Genomic DNA, 18,330 nt, shown 5'->3' with positions numbered 1-18,330 from the left:
CCCTTTCCTCTCCCTCTCTTTGCACCTGCACTCCTGCTCTTCACGCACACACTCGACCACGCCGCCGATGATAGGCGTGTATGCGTGCCCCCCCCCTCCTCGCCATCGCCCCCTCCCCCCCCCCTGCGTCGTGTAAATGCTGTTTATTTGGTTTGTTCTCTTTCTGCAGCTAAAGGTTAGCCGTGTCAGAGTTCACAAATTGCCTCGTCGCCGCCTCTCTGTGAATGTCGCCCCGCGGACGCCGAGAGCGGTGGCGGTAATTACCAGCGCGGCGCCGGGTGGCCTCGCCGTCCCACTGTGTCTGTTCACTCGTGTTCAGGCGCTGACGCCGGCGTTCAGGCGTCAGAACGCCGGCGTTCAGACGCCTGAATGCCGGCGTTCTGACGCGTTTGGAACCCGATTATTTTCTAAACTTCGTCGTAAACGTAAAAACAGTCTTTATTTAGTTTCCTGTGTTTTTACTACATTTCCCAGGATCCTCGGGGTCAGAGTCCAAACACGCCGCCGCTGTTGCTTTTATTCATTATAAATGTTTTATTTATTAATCTTAAATCAGTGTTTTTAATTAAAATGATTAAAAACATAAAAATAAATTGTTTATAAATTAAAATACTTTAAATTTAAATCACAGACGATAAAGATGATTAATTAAAAATTAAACTAAATTAATAAAAGTATTTAAAAATATCTATAAATAAAATAAAATACATTAAAAATAAATCTAAATGATTAAAAGGAATTAGAAATATGAATTAAATTAATTTTTATAAGAAAATTAATTTAAGAATAAATAATTTATTAATTAAAATAAATTAAAAATAAATCAAAATGATTTAAAAATAAATGATGGATTAAAAATTATTTATTATAAATTAAATTATAAAATAAAATAAAAGTAAATCTAAACCTGAATAAACTTTATTTACGTTGTTTTGTGCGTCAGTGTTTGAGAGTTTGTTCCTGAACCTGAGCTCTGACCTAATGAGCTCTGATTGGCTCGTTGACCTCTGGGGCTTCTGGGTAATGGACCCCCCCTGATTATAATGAGGGGGGGGGGTGGACCCATGACTTCCTGTCTGCGCCTCGTGCTGAGTTCAGGGACCTGGTTTTTCTGCATCTGCACGACTTTTAAACACAAAACGTTTCTTTTTAAGTTTAAAAATAAAAACTTCAAAAAAGAAAATTTTAAATATTTAAAAATAAAATATAAATTAAAAAGTCGTGGATGAAAAACTGTTGATTACTGACTCTCTCTTCTTCCTCTTCCTCTCTTCTTCCTCCTCTTCCTCCTCCCCCTCCTCCTCCTCTTCCTCCTCTTCCTCCTCCTCCTCTCTTCTTCCTCCTCTCCCCCCCTCTCTCCCCCTCCTCCCCCTCCTCTTCCTCCTCTTCCTCCTCCTCCTCTCTTCTTCCTCCTCCTCTCTACTTCCTCCTCCTTCTCCTCCTCTTCCTCCTTCTCTCCCCCTCCTCCTCCTCCTCTTCTTCCTCCTCCTCCTCTTCCTCCTCCTCTTCCTCCTCCTCTTCCTCCTCCTCCTCCTCTTCCTCCTCCTCTTCCTCCTCCTCCTCCTCTTCCTCTTCCTCCTCCTCCTCCTCCTCCTCTTCCTCTTCCTCCTCCTCTTCCTCCTCCTCCTCCTCTTCCTCCTCCTCTTCTTCCTCTTCCTCCTCCTCCTCCTCCTCCTCCTCCTCCTCTTCCTTTCCTCCTCCTCCTCCTCTTCCTCCTCCTCGTCCTCCTCCTCCTCCTCCTCCTCCTCCTCTTCCTTTCCTCCTCCTCCTCTTCCTCCTCCTCTTCCTCCTCCTCTTCCTCCTCCTCCTCCCCCTCCTCTTCCTCCTCCTCCTCCTCTTCCTCCTCCTCCTCTCCCTCCTCTTCCTCCTCCTCCTCCCCCTCCTCTTCCTCCTCCTCCTCCTCTTCCTCCTCCTCCTCTCCCTCCTCCTCCTCCTCCTCCTCCCCCTCTCCTCTTCCTCCTCCTCTCCCTCTCCCTCTTCCTCCTCCTCCTCCTCCTCCTCTTCCTCCTCCTCTTCCTCCTCCTCTTCCTCCTCCTCCTCTCCCTCCTCCTCCTCCTCCTCCTCCTCTTCCTCCTCCTCCTCCTCTTCCTCCTCCTCTTCCTCTTCCTCCTCCTCCTCCTCCTCCTCCTCCTCCTCCTCCTCTCCTCCTCCTCTTCCTCCTCCTCCTCCTCTTCCTCCTCCTCTTCCTCCTCCTCCTCCTCCTCCTCCTCCTCTTCCTCCTCCTCTTCCTCCTCCTCTTCCTCCTCCTCAGAGCCAGAGGAGAACTTTGAGCTGACCATCGTGTCGTTGACGGGGCAGACGTGGCACTTCGAGGCGACGTCGTACGAGGAGCGTGACGCCTGGGTGCAGGTCATCGAGAGCCAGATCCTCGCCAGCCTGCAGGCGTGCGAGAGCAGCAAGAACAAGGTGCACGCCGTGACCTCACCGTGACATCACCGTTACCTCACCATGACATCACTCTGACATCACTCTGACATCACTCTGACCTCTGTCTATACCTCCTGAAAACCTTGAGCACGTGTGCGTGTGCGTGTGTTTGAATCCGTGTGTCCCTTTTGTCCCTCCAGTCGCGCCTGCCGAGCCAGACGGAGGCCATGGCGCTGCAGTCCATCCGGGGTATCCGTGGAAACGGGCGCTGTGCCGACTGCGAAGCCCAGAGTGAGTGTGTGCGTGAGCCGCAGGGTGTGGTCGTTTAAAGCTCGCTGTGATGTCACTGACGCGGCGTTTCCTCCCGCAGACCCGGACTGGGCCAGTCTGAACCTGGGGGCCCTGATCTGCATCGAGTGCTCGGGCATCCACAGGAACCTGGGCACGCACCTGTCCCGGGTTCGATCCCTGGACCTGGACGAGTGGCCCCTGGAGCTCATCAAGGTCATGTCAGCCATCGGCAACGAGCTCGCCAACAGCGTGTGGGAGGCCAACGCCCAGGGGCGCCTCAAACCTGCGCCGGACGCCAGCAGGTGGGTCACACGGGTCCACTGTCCCACTGCGTCACACACGGGTCCGTTGTACCACCACGTCACACACAGGTCCACTGTACCACCGCGTCACACACGGGTCCGCTGCACCACCATGTCACACACGGGTCCGCTGCACCACCATGTCACACACGGGTCCGCTGCACCACCATGTCACACACGGGTCCGCTGCACCACTGCGTCACACACGGGTCCGCTGCACCACTGCGTCACACGCGAGTCCGCTGTACCACTGCGTCACACACGGGTCCACTGTAGAAATTAAGCAATAATAAAAGTGGACGCACGTTTCTTCTTCTGTGGTCGATAAAACAATTAACTTCCTGTCGACCCTCAGCCCCTCTGTCACCATAGCAACAGATACAAACACAATTAACTGGATTAATTCCTCATTTTTATGACATTTCCACTCTTTAGATGCGTCGTTTCTGTTAAAAGACGTCGTTTCCTCCAAAATAAGAGTCCGTCTGCGTCTTATTTTGTTAATTTTCTTAAATTCACTTGTTTTTTTTCCTGTAAACAAATAAAAAACGTAATGATTCGACCTCAGACGCCGATTTTTAGCGTCAAGTGAATTCAGACATTTTTCACATTTTGCATCAACTCTCCATGCATCACACACACACACACACACACACACACACACACACACACACACACACACACACGCTCAGAGGGAGGGAGGCAGGCGTGCAGGTTTTATGACAGCTTTATGGACTCCCCGGCGCCGGTCTATGAAATGAAATGTAGACGCCGTGTCACCGAGGTTACGTTCACTCAGCGCTCGCTGCTCCTCGTTAAATCACGAGCGGCGTCTCGACAACAACGAGCGTCCGAGCGCACGAGGATTAAAAACGTTTAAATATAAAAACACCGACGTTATCAAACACTTCACAGGCTGATGTTTAAATTAAAGCTCTGAACTTTAAAATAAAGCTAAAATTTTACTTTTTATGACACAGAAATATGTTTAATTGCTGCTGCATCATCAAAAAAACTCTGTTAGTGATAAAACGATTATATTATGTATCATAAAGGCGCCGTTCTGCACGATGCAAACGTAAACTTTAGCACCCAATGTGTGATTTCTGACGCCTCGGCTCCAAATCAGACCAGAAAACACACTGAATAAAAATGTTTGACGTTAAAAATCAGTTTGTTTCACAAAAAAAGAGTTTAAATCCACTAAAATCTAAAATATACATATATAAATATATATATCAGGTGTTCCACAGGGTTCGACGCTGGGGCCACTTCTTTTCATCTTTTCTAATTCTTCTGTTCTAACTTTATGCAGACGACACTCGTTTATTCTTCTGAGCCTCATTTACTGCAAAATAAGAAAATTAATGTTTTATTTATTACAAAAACTACGATAAATAAAGTTTCTCTGGTTCGTTGGAAACATTTGTGAAAACATACGAACTAAATATGAAGTCTGACGATTAAAATCCTTCATCCAGCTTCAAATAAAGAGTTAAAAACCATTAAAATCTAAAGTATATATATTTATATATGAGGTGTTCCACAGGGTTCGACGCTGGGGCCACTTCTTTTCATCTTTTCTAATTCTTTTGTTCAGTTTTATGCAGACGACGCTCGTTTATTCTTTCATTTTCTAACATTTCATCGACGTTTTTACACATTTTAATGCAGAAAAGTGACGTTATTCCTTTTTAACGCTCTTTTACATTATGTTTTATATTAAAAAAGTGGATATGAAGTGTTTTGTTTATGTGACTAATAAGATCTGCTCTTATTATTATTATTATTATTATTATTATTATTATTAAAGATAGAGGCACACACAATATCTTTTCATACAAAAATAATATTTAAATAAATTAATAATAAATACAAAGAAAAAATAATTAATTAATACCCACAATAAACCTATAAATAAACCTAAAATAAAATAAAAATCCATTTATGTCGCATTTTATCAACTAATTAATAAATTGATACCTAAATTTATGTTTTATTATTGTTTTTGGTGCATTTAAATATGTAAGTTTATTAATCCAGTCTTTATTAATATTATTATTAAAGATAGAGGCACACAAAGTATCTTTTAATACAAAAAAATCTTTATTTAAATGAATAAATAATAAACACAAAGATAAATAAATACATTTATGTCACATTTTATCAGTTAATCACATTATTTAATATCTACATTTACACATTATCGACGTTTTTACACATTTTTATGCAGAAAAGTGTCGTTCTGCCCTTTTCTAACGCTCTTTTACGTCATGTTTTATTAAAAAACAGTTTTGTTTCTGTGCATCTTTAGCTGCATCCTCCTGTTATCATCATTATCATCATTATTATTATTATCATTATTATTATTAAAGATAGAGGCACACACAGTATCTTTGATCTGCAGCTGCCTCCTCCTCAGATCTGTGTTTCTCCTGTGACATCACGTTAAACACGGACGCCGCTTCTGCAGCGAGGAGCTCGAACGCAAACGGGGGTTTGGTTCAGGGAGAGGGGGAGGAAGAGAGAGAGAGGGGGGGGGGAGGGAGAGAGAGAGAGAGAGAGGGGGGGGGGGGGGGGGGCTGATTAATGGAGAAATGCCTTCCCCTCGTGGTCTCTCAAGTGAGTAATAGAGGCCGAAATTTCATTTTGCAAGTGGCTGATTTAATGATCCACAGGGTAATTAATGGCCTGATTATCTTAATGTTAAATATGGCCAGCAGCAATTACACTGACCTCCTGTCTGTCAAGGTCTGCCCCCCCCCCACGCCCCCCCCCCACGCCTCACCCACGCCTCACCCACGCCTCACCCGCCTCCCAATTAGTCCGTTTGGGGGAGGAAGAGGAGGAGGAGGAGGAGGCAAACAGAGGAAGGTGTGGAGGAAGTTTGAGGAAGAGTCCGTCTCCTCCTCCTCTTGTGTCGCACCGGAGGGAGGAATCACGCCGGAGATCGCACCTCGCCGCTGAGAGACGTGACAGCGCCCACTGTTGTCACCGTCTCTTTATCTTCCTCCCGCTCCTCCCGGGTCGTCGCCCGCGGCGCCGGCCGGTCCAGGTCTCATTAGCGTCAGCCGGTCTCAGGAGGGGACTCTGTCGCCGCTAATCGCTCTCTGCGAACGCCCGGCGCCGCTTCATCATCCAGAGAGATACTTGTTGACTCGTCCTCACCACTGCGAGGGACGTGCGGCGTGGACGCGCGGCGTGGACGGACACTGAGCGTGCCAGCTCTGCGGCGCCGTGGGCGGGGGGGCGTCCTGTGTGAAGTCTCTCCTCGCCACAAAAAGACTCATCCTCTAAACGTTCCCATTAACCTCCGTCTGCCCGCGGCCGGACGTCAGCACCTCAGCTGGCGTGGTCGCCCGGTGCCGCGCCCCAGCTGATGCCGCCGCTGAAGGGGCTGCTAAGTTTGGGCGCGCTGCCCGTCCCGGGGCACCCTCGGCGCTCGCTTCTTGGCGCCGCGGCTCATTGTCTTAATTATGTGTCGAGTGGCGCGTCGACACCAGCACCCAAGGCCCGGTGTGACGCCGCGCGTTAGCAGGCCTGAGCGCACAGGAAGTGACAGCGCTGCTAATCCGGCCTCCTCGCCGCCGGACTGGGGAGGTGGGTGGCGCCCGTGTCCTCAGACTCTGCCAGATCCTGACCTTTGGCGTTCTGTGGGGAGCACGTGCACGAGGACCAGGGAACTCGGGTCCAGACGAAGGCAAAGGGGAAGTTTCTGCTGCAGACGTGAGCGTTTTAAAACAGGACGTTCTGCTGCTCCGTCCACCACGTTAGGGCGGCGTCCACCACGTTAGGGCGGCGTCCACCACGTTAGGGCGCCTGAAAGAGCGTGAGAGACAGAGACCATCATCATTTCCTGCTGCCGTGACTGAACGAACACGTTAAAGCGTACAAAGAGGGATCGATGGGAGAAGAAGGGGCTCCACACCTTAATTAGACAGCAGAGAAATGAGCCGCCGTCACGGCCTCGTACCGCCGCCGCTGCCGCCGCCGCACACTTAACAGCCGCCCCACATGACGAATGCGGCCCCAGTAATAATTCAGCAGCAGGTCTGCGGCGCGGCGACGGATGAGGAGCCTTTATGGGAGCAGATCCGTCTTGTTCCCTCACAAAAGGCCGCTAACAGATTTGAGATGAGGCCGGGGGGCAGCTGCGGCGCCGCCCCGGCACAGGGCCGGATCGGGCTCAGGGGACCACAGGGGGGCGGGCGGAGGGGGGGCAGGGGGCCCACATGACCACATAATTGCCCCCCAGGGTCACAGGGTGGAGGTGGTGGAGCACGCTGTGATCATAACACTGATTAGACCGCTGCGACCACAGACACGGCTCCTGTTGTTATTATTATTATTATATTTTTAAAACATTATTATTATGATTAGTTTTAATATTATTATTAAATAAAGAGGCACACAAAGTATCTTTATATACAAAAAATAAAATAAAAACATTTAAATTAAATTAAAAAAAATCATAATTAAATGAATAAATAATAAATACAAAGATAATAAATAAAAAATTTGTCACATTTTATCAGTTAATTAATACCTACAGTTATTTTTTGATATTGTTTTTGGTGCATTTAAATATATATTAGTTTATTTATTTATATTTATTTTTATTTTGTTTTAAAATTAAAATTAAATGAAATGCAAAAATAAATAAATAAAAGGGAAAAAAATAAATAGAAATTAAAAAACGCATCGTAAATAAAAATAAATAAAACATTAATAAATACATTAAAATAAATTATTTAAATACATTTTAAATAAATACAATAAAATAAATAAAAGGAAAAATAAACAGGAAACGCGAATAATTTGATTAATAATAACATGAATAAATTCATGCAGTTATTTTAAAAATGTAAGTTTCTCCTTTGTGATCTGTTTAAGTCCAATAAACTTTTACTTTGGCGGGGTCTCCACGGTGCCTCTGATTGTTCTGCTCATGTACAGGGCTTTTATTGTGAAAGGTAGAAGGTGCGTGCTCCGTTTCATCCTGTTAACTCGTGGATGCTTCCTGCCGTCGTCTCCTGCAGCCCTCGCCAACGCCCCCGCGCACGCACGCTCGCCACCGCCCCTGCTGCTGCACGCACGCCACCGCCCCTGCTGCTGCACGCACGCCACAGCCCCTGCTGCTGCACGCACGCGTAGGCACCACAGAAGAAGAAGCGGCGTCCTGACAGAGCCGTAATAATTGGCCGCTCCGTTCTAATTCATCTGTAAAAGGGACTTCTTGATTAAATTAGTCCTAATAGACGTCATTTTGTACATGACTGCCTCGCCGCCCCCTCCCCCCGCCCCCGCCTCGCCTAACAAGCTCGCCAATTTAGCGCTGACACGAGCCAATCACGGGGTCACTCGCCGTGAGTCAGCGCGGCGCGGTTACGCTAATGCGAGAGCCGGAGTAAATGCACATTGTTTATGCCTGAGTCATCTTCTTTTTAATAATGAACAAATAAATAACGGCCTCGCTCGCTCGCTCGCCACCGCCCCCCCCTCCCGTTTTAATTGGCTCAGAGACGGTGGATGGCGAGCGGCGTCCTCGTGCTTCTGCCTGATGCGTTTGGACTGAATGGGTCCACGGCGAGCGGCGGTCCGGCTGGTCAGCGTTTGGAAACGTTCACGACTTCCTCTTTTGTTGTTATCGATCCAGGCGGCGTGTTTACGGCGTCGAGGCGTCTCCGTGGCGTCTCCCTGGCGACAGGAGGTCGCTCCACGCCGCACAAATAAAAGCACGCTTAAAGGTTCATTCAGTGGAAACAGGAAGAGGGCGGCGGTTTCTTCAGGGCGGTGGGTTCGGTTTATTGACGTCGTTCAGCGTTTACAAAAATACAAAATGTGCGACTTTGAACCAAATCCTGCAGCCAGACACAGTCCTTCAAAATAAAAGCCTTGTTTTGGAAACGTGCTTATTGAATAACACTTTAAAGCCTCTTTCACACAGGTCATCCAACATTAACCGACATTAGACAGCGACTGAAGCCTTTTAGGACGTTTGTTCACGACGTTCTGGAGCTTTTTCAAAAATACTACATGTGCCAGAACCAGTCCTTCAAAATAAAACTTTAAAGCCTCTTTCACACAGGTTATCTAACATTAACTGGCGCAGATGTTGGTTAAATCTAGTTAGACACTAACTGGAGGTGTTTTTGTGGGTTCGGTTAAAGTTCTGGAGAATTTACAAAAAATACAAAATGTGCGAGAAACAGTCCTTCAAAATAAAAGCATTGTTTTGGAAACTTTGACAGATCTGATTCGTTAAAAAAGCAATTTTAAATTAAACACAGATTTATTTCCTCTTCAGATCCAATAAACTTTATATAAAAGAGTCCAGTTTTCACTTTTATCGCTGACAATCAAAAAAAAGAGTAAAAACATTTAAAATAAACGTATTAAATAAAACCTTAAAGCCTCTTTCACACAGGTTATACAACATTAATCTGCTTTTAACAGCGACTGAAGCCTTTTAGGAGGTTTATTCACAACGTTCTGCAGCATTTACAAAAATACTACATGTGCCAGGAACAGTCCTTCAAAATAAAAGCATTGTTTTGTGAAGTTAAAACACTTAAAAGCACTTTATTAAATAAAACTTTAAAGCCTCTTTCACACGGGTCATCAAACATTAACCGGCATTAAACAGCGACTGGAGCCTTTTAGGAGGTTTATTCAAAACGTTCTGCAGCATTTACAAAAAGAAAACTTTTACACTTTGTCAGGAATATTTTGACCAGAAACAGTCCTTCAAAATAAAAGCATTGTGAACTAAAAACGCGTAAAAGCACCTTATCAAATAAACCTTTAAAGCCTCTTTCACACATGAGTTTGTTAAATCAACCGTCAGATAAAAACCTTTTGTTTTATGTTTTTAAAACTGAATTCACTGAAACACGCAGGACAAATGATTAAAAACAGATACTTCACTGTGTTTTTCACAATAAAAGCCCCATGTTATTTCTCATTTAAGATTGAAGAAGCATTATTTTTTAAGGGAAATGATTTTGCAACAGTTTGAACACAAAGATGAAAGGATCAGAGTGACAATAAGCATAAAAACATCAATCACATCAAACAATAACTAAATGTGTCGGAGAGCAACAGACAAACGTGGTAAATACAAAATAAAACAACGTGTGACGCTCTTATTGTGAAGCAGCTGAGACAGGAAAGTGTTTGGTTTCGATCCCAAACATAAAAGTGACCATGACGACGTGTCCTCTTCTTCTGTGGTGTCACTGGAGCGTTGCGTCTTCACCTTTTCTTCTTCTTCTTCCCATTTAACCCGTCCGTCTCCGTCCCCGTCCCCCGGACCCTCCTCGCCTCCTCGCCTCCTCTCCTCCTCGCCTCCTCGCCTCCTCGCCCTCCTCGCCCCCCCCACCCTTTAATTATCCGCGCCCATCCAAGGGCGGCTAACGACCCGCCGGGAGAACGACCTAATTGATTTCCTCTTCTTCTTCTTTTGTCTTTTTTTTCCTGCTGAATAAAAAAAAACCTGCAGGAGGATGAAATTTAAAGTCCTCACCTTGTTACAGACCTCGTCCACGTGTGTGTGGTGGCGGCGGCGCCGTGGCGTGGCGTGGCGGTGGCGGCGGCGTGACGGCGATCCATCTTCCAGACTTTCACATTAGCCGGGGCAGTTAGCTGATGCTCTTACCCGCGCTCTGTCGCTCTATTAATCTATTAATTAGGGCGCTAATTAGAGGAGCCACTGACACCGCGGCACTCTGAACCCACCGCTCATTACCTCACACACACACACGCACGCACACACACACACACACACACACACACACACACGCACACTCACACACACACTCACACACACACACACACACACTCACACACACACACACACACACTCACACACACACACACACTCTGTAATTAATGACGGGCTCCCTGCGTCTCAGTTCCGCGCTTTTATTTCTGTGTTTTAACCCAAAAAATCTCTGTTTTGTCGTTTTATTTTGAAAGGAAATTATAAAAGTTTAAAAAAATACGTTTTTAAACAGAAAAAAAATCAAAAACATTAAAGAAAATACTTTTAAGTTTTTAAAAGTAAAAAATATGTAATAAAAAAGTAAAAATAAAAATAAAAAAGTGTTCCCAGATAGAAAAAAAAATGACATTTAAAGTAAAAATATTATTAAATATAAAATAAAAAGCATTTAATCTGAACACGTTTGTTTTTTATTTACTTTAAATAAAAAAAAAACATTTAAAAAATGAAAATATTTCAGAATAAAACAGAAAATATTTCAGGAAAATTCAAGAAAATACTTTTCAGAGTTTTAATGAAATAAAAAATGATTTAAATGTAAAAACTAAAGTAAACAAAGTCAAAGAGTCGCGTTTAAAGTCCCACAGAGGTTTTTCGGGGCGTGTGTCCGTCCACGCTCTCGTGGTCGTGGTCAAACGCCCCGACAGGAAACTCAGCGTGTGTGTGTGAACACAAAGCAGCCAATCAGGGGGAACGACACACACACACACACACACACACACACACACAATGAGCTCAAACAACAGACAGGAAATCAGATCCCCCCCCCCCTCCCCCCGCCCCTCTGTTACCAACGACGACCACAACCCGACGCTGATGAAGCTGTCAATCAAGCTCGTCTCCAGGGACTATTTCCTGCGGCGGATTCATCCACGTTTGCTGCGTTAGTGCTGTTTGGCGTTAGCATTAGCGTTAGCATTAGCGTCAGCGACTTCCTGTTTGCGTCTCTGAGCTCGTTGTTTCGTAAAGATTCAAAAACACAAATAAAGTTTTTTTTAATCAAACAGGAAACTGGGACTTTGTGCGGGGACTATTTTCTGCGGCGGATTCATCCACAGCTGTAAATAAATAAATAATTAGACAAATAAATAACTTTGATATTTAATTAATATTATAAATATAAATTAATAAACATGTTTCTATGAATTTTTCCCTTTTATTTGATTATTTTTACACATTTTTGTTTTATTTAAAAATGTTTTTACTGTAAATAAATAAATAATTAATTAATTAAATAAACCAGAATTAAATAACAAAATATGGTTTATTTAGTTTATATTTATAATTAAATAATAAAACATGATTTATTAAAAGTATTAATATAAAATAATAAATATTCTGCTGTTTAATTTTTTTTATTTATTTATTTTTTTTTTTTTTTTTATTTAAATTAAAAAATAAATAATAAATAATTTAATGTGACGTTAATTTTACCAAAATTATAATAAACAAATAATAATTTATTTGATAAATAAAACATCATGAATTTAAATGATAAATATTCTAATTCACACACACACACACACACACACACACACACACACACACACACACACACACACATACCCACAGTGTGTATGTGTGTGTGTGTGTGTGTGTGTGTGTGCCTCGGTGCTCTTCTGTCTAATGGGATGTGAAAAGGGACACACACAGATTAACACACGGGACATGAGTGTGTGCATTCAGCAGACACATGTTAACACACACACACTCACACACTCACACACACACACTCACACACACACACACACACACACACACACACACACACACACACACACACACACACACACACACACACACACACACACACACACACACACACTGTGGGTAATTAGTGCAATTAGCCTCTCCAGTGTCCTCAGAGTGTTTTCAACAGTCGTTAGATGCTGATGATGTTAACTGCTGCAAACACACAACACACACACACACACACATAACACACACACACACACCACACACACACACACACACACACACACAACACAACACACACACACACACACACACACAACACAACAACACACACACACACAACACAACAACACACACACACAACACAACACACACACAACAACACACACACACACACACACACACACAACACAACAACACACACACACACAACACAACAACACACACACACAACACAACACACACACAACAACACACACACACAACACACACACACACACACATAACACACACACACACACCACACACACACACACACACACACACACAACACAACACACACACACACACACAACACAACAACACACACACACACAACACAACAACACACACACACAACACAACACACACACAACAACACACACACACAACACACACACAACACAACACACACACAACACACACACACACACACACAACACACGCTGCAAACACACACAACACAACACACACACACTCTCACACATACACACACACACAACATAAATACACACACACAACACAAATACACACACACAACACACACACTGCAAACACACAACACACGCTGCAAACACACACACAACAATACACAATGACACACACACACACAACACACACACACAACAACACACAACACACACACACAACACAACAACACACACACAACACATTCTGCAAACACACACACGCACACAACAACACACAACACAACAACACGCACACACACAACACACACACACAACAACACACAACACACACACACACACAACACATGCTGCAAACACACACAACACACGCACACAACAACACACAACACACACAACACAACAACACGCACACACCACAAACGCTGCAAACACACACAACACACGCTACAAACACACAACGACACACAGAAACACACGACACGCGGCGCCTTTCCTCTCGTGTGGCTCCTCCTCCTCCGTGTTCACGCGGCGCCTTTCCTCTCGTGTGGCTCCGCCTCCTCCGTGTTCACGCGGCGCCTTTCCTCTCGTGTGGCTCCTCCTCCTCCGTGGTCATGTGGCGCCGTTCCTCCCGTGTGGCTCCGCCCCCCTGGTCATGCGGCGTCTTTCCTCTTGTGTGGCTCCGCCCCCCTGGTCATGCGGCGTCTTTCCTCTTGTGTGGCTCCGCCCCCGTGGCCACGCGGCGCCGTTCCTCTCGTTAAACGCAGCGTTTCTTTAAAGGGCCTCTGGTGAAACGGACGCCGGCCCTGAAACCCTTAGCAACTGCGGCGGCGGGGGAAGGCATGCGTTTCCTGCGTCCCTCACATTTCCTCTCCGTCCTCTGGAGGACAGAAGGCCAGAGCCCCGCTGAGCGCACACACACACACACACACACACACACACACACACACACACACACACACACACACACACACACACACACACACACACACACACACACACACACACACACACACACACACACCTCCAGGCTTTGTCCGAGGGCTGTCGGCCGTGCCCTCGTGCCCGGCCTCCCCTCTCTCTCTCTGGGTCGGGCAGGAAGGAAAGAAGCCCCCGGGACATTCCGTGAAGCTAGCAAACACACACACACACACACACACACACAGACACACACACACACACACACACACACACACACACACACACACACACACACACAGACTTAATGAGATTCTGTCGGTTCCCACACGTTTCTCTGTTTCATCTTCTTTTCCCACAGTAGTTTTTTCCCATCATGCATCTGTTCGTGCGTCCTCTGAATCTTCACGTGTCCGATTTTACTTTGACTTTTATTTCAACTGAAAAAAACACAAAAAAATCAGTTTTTTGTGTTTTTTTTAACGTTATTTGACGATAAAAACTATAAAATCCATTTAGAAAAATGAGGGATTAAAGTAATTTAATTAATAAATATTTTGTTATTAAATTTTCCCTTTTTTAAATTATTTTTATGCATTTTTTATTTATTTAAAGTTTATTTAAATGCAAAATTATATAAGTGCATAAATGACATTAAATGCACAAACATTAGATCATAACAGAAAATATTACTTATTCAAATAATTAAATTAAAATAATTAATTAAAACTATAAATAAAAAATACATGAATTAAGTTATAAATATTCTCTTTTTTAATTTCACATTTATTTTATTATTTTTATGCATTTTTCTTATTTATTTAAAATGTATTTTAATGTAAAATTAAATAAGTGATAAATGACATTAAATGCACTAAAATTAGATTAAGGAATAAAGTATTATTTGTTTAAATCATTAAATTAAATGATGCATAATTTATTTAAATATAAATATTGTGTTATTTCATTTTCCCTTTATGCATTTTTTATGATTTAAAATGTATTTTAATGCAAAATAAAAGCAAATTAAATAAGCAAATAAATCATTTAAAATTTAAATAAATGGATCAATTATAAATATTAAAAATTAAGTAAATAATCACATATTTAATTAAAACGATTAATATTTTGTTATTTAATTTTCACTTTTATTTGATTATTTTTATGCATTTTTGATTCATTTAAAATGCATTTAATGCAAAATTAAGTCAGTAAATAAATAATTGAATACAAAAAATTAAATCACCACGTTAAATATTATATTATTAAATAAAATTATAAATATTTAATACATCTATTTTTTAATTTGCTTCTTTATTTATTTTCTTAATTTTTCATAAATAATAATGAGGATTTAAATCAGATTTAAATGAAGTTTTTAGGTTTTAAGAAGCATTTTTAATAAAACGTTTGAATTCTGCTGCTGTTTCTTTTTGTGTTTTGGTTTCTTCTCCTGCTGTTACACACACACACACACACACACACACACACACACACACACACACACACACACACACACACACACACACACACACACTGGACTCATGTCACTGTTGTGTTCTCCATTTCCTGCAGACTCGCCCCCCGAGGGGAGGGGGAGGGGGGGACAGCTCAATATCTCCCCCTCCTCACACACACACACACACACACACTCATACTCTCACACACACACACACACACACACACACACTAATCCCTGAGTGAGCTGCTGTTTACACGGAGGGATTTGTGCAGAGATTAGACAGATCAGCAGTTCATGACACTCGATTGGTGAACAATGGCGCCCGCGTCCCCCTCGCCACCCGCCCGTCTGCGCCCACGTCTCTTGTCTCGCCACATTTTTCACTTTTTTATTTTGATTTTCAGCCAAAAACGTTTTTTTTATTGATAAAAACGAACATTAAAGGTTGTTTTATTTTGAAGGAACACGCTTTTATTTTTATTTGTTTAAAATGGTTTTTAATGTGAAATAAATACAAAATAAATTTACTGTAAATGCACTAAAATTAGATTAAAAACATATAATATTACTTATTTAAATATAATAATAATAATAATAACGAATTAAAACCATAAATGTAGACATTAATTAATTAATAGATATTTTGTTATTTAATTAAATTTTATTTAATTATTTTTATGCAAAATTAAATTTACTAAAATCAAATATGACTTTTTTAAATAATAATAAATAAATAATACATAATTAAATAAAATGATAAATATTCTCCTATTTAATTTCCCTTTTATTTGATTATTTTATGTATTTTTATATATTTCAAAGTATTTTTGATGCAAAGTTAAATAATAATAAAAATAATTTAATATAAAAATAAAACACCACTTGTTTAAATATTATATAATTAATTAAAATGATAAAATATTAAACTCATTTTATCTTATTTTACACAGTTTTTACTCTTTTCTTCACATCCAAACGAACAAACATTTGTTTTCTGTCTAAAAACAAAGACAGAAGGTTATTTTATTTTGAAGGGCCAGGCTGACTCTTCCTGTCCGTGTGTTGTGTCTCAGGGAGGAGAGGGAGCGCTGGATCCGGGCCAAATACGAGCAGCGTCTGTTCGTGGCGTCGCTGCCGGGCGCCGACCTCTCCCTGGGCCAGCAGCTGCTGCGGGCGGCGGCCGAGGAGGACCTGCGCGCCGTCGTGCTGCTGCTCGCCCACGGGTCCCGGCAGCAGGTCAACGAGACGTGCGGCGAAGGAGACGGACGCAACGCGCTGCACCTCGCCAGCCGCAAGGGCAACGTGGTCGTCACGCAGCTCCTCATCTGGGTGAGATCCTCACGCCAACGTGTGCGATGAACACAGACGAGAACACAACGGTACTAATCTTCTTCTCTCTCTCAGTACGGCGTGGATCTGATGGCGAGGGACGCCCACGGCAACAGCGCCATGGCGTACGCCCGGCAGGCCAGCAGTCAGGAGTGCGTGGACACGCTGGCGCAGTACGGCTGCCCCGACGAACGCTACCCGCTCATCGCCACGCCCAACCTGTCGCGCCGCAACACCAACCGCAACAACAGCTGCAGCAGCGCCGGGAGCGCCGCGCTCATCTGACTCTGACGAAACAAAAGCCACGTTTTTTGTTTTTTGTGTTTGGGAGAGCTTTTATTTTGGGAACCACTACTCGCCACCTCACCATGACGACCTCCACCGCCACCGCCGCCGGCTCGTTAAAGACTGATAAGAAGCGGTGGCGCCGGGAGAAACGTGGCGCGCAACCGACCGCGGCTCAGCAGGGCAGTTTGGGAAATAATCACGACTCATGAGCGGCCGGCGGCGCCCGGCCTGAAGCTCTACGGACGCCATACCTCATCACGCAAATCTAATTTAACACTACGCGGAAAGTCCCCGCTCTGACGTCCGTCTCGCCAAAACATATCGTCTTCTCCGTGAAGAAAACTGTGAGGGGAAGATATCACGAAGGAAGCGAGACGACGGCGAGGCTTCGGAGCATCGTCTCCATCGTCGTGCGAAGACGCCGCCCCGCGTGTTCTTCTTCTTCTATGAATTCTGTGAACTCTCCCGCCTTTACGCGTTTTCTTTGGTTTTAATGTGAAAATATTTCGATGTTAAGAGAAAAAAGATCCTAGAGGTGAAAAGAGGAAGTGAACGGTCGCATGCTCCTGTTCTTTAAGCCGCTCCTCTGGGTTGTGAATATCGTATCTCGTGCGTTGCTGGACCAATCGTTTCAAAATGTCGACGCGGGGACGAAGGGTTCTTGTTTTTTCGGGTGTGTAAAGTAAATGTACAGACGCTCTTTCCAGGCTCAGGGACCGGAGACTGTCACGAACACGCCTTCGTCTGTTCACAGCTTCACTTTCACTCAGTTCAGATTCAAAACGTTTAAAGTCCAGTTTGTTCGTCAGGGAGACGACGCTTTAGATCCAACAGGGAGACGACGCTTTAGATCCAACAGGGAGACGACGCTTTAGATCCAACAGGGAGACGACGCTTTAGATCCATCAGGGAGACGACGCTTTAGATCCAACAGGGAGACGACGCTTTAGATCCAACAGGGAGACGACGCTTTAGATCCAACAGGGAGACGACGCTTTAGATCCAACAGGGAGACGACGCTTTAGATCCAACAGGGAGACGACGCTTTAGATCCAACAGGGAGACGACGCTTTAGATCCAACAGGGAGACGACGCTTTAGATCCAACAGGGAGAGTTTGGAGTTAAGAATCCACAAAATGGAGAGAATAAGTCGAGATTTGCTCAAGTTTGGAGTCAAAAACGAGACTAAATTTACTCAAACTTAAGAA

The 18,330-nt window shown here is 43.8% G+C and overlaps 1 protein-coding gene across 3 annotated transcripts in view; it reads left to right on the top strand.

Annotated features, from left to right (window-relative positions):
• The window catches only part of agap1 (ArfGAP with GTPase domain, ankyrin repeat and PH domain 1), a gene marked incomplete at its 5' end in the record, with an annotated part of 124,760 nt that extends 106,675 nt beyond the window's left edge, over positions 1 to 18,085 (top strand). For all 3 annotated transcript variants that reach the window (XM_083937765.1, XM_083937764.1, XM_083937763.1), the window contains 5 exons: positions 2,252 to 2,406; positions 2,568 to 2,658; positions 2,738 to 2,960; positions 16,578 to 16,833; positions 16,909 to 18,085. In XM_083937765.1, coding sequence (XP_083793891.1) covers positions 2,252 to 2,406; positions 2,568 to 2,658; positions 2,738 to 2,960; positions 16,578 to 16,833; positions 16,909 to 17,118 — 935 coding nt within the window. In that variant the 3' untranslated portion in view covers positions 17,119 to 18,085. The remainder of the gene's footprint in view (positions 1 to 2,251; positions 2,407 to 2,567; positions 2,659 to 2,737; positions 2,961 to 16,577; positions 16,834 to 16,908) is intronic.
• Positions 18,086 to 18,330: the final 245 nt, after the last annotated feature.

Source organism: Echiichthys vipera (genome assembly GCF_963691815.1).
Source record: "Echiichthys vipera genome assembly, chromosome: 23".
NCBI lineage: Eukaryota > Metazoa > Chordata > Actinopteri > Perciformes > Trachinidae > Echiichthys > Echiichthys vipera.
This window is presented reverse-complemented; position numbering and strand designations above follow the sequence as displayed.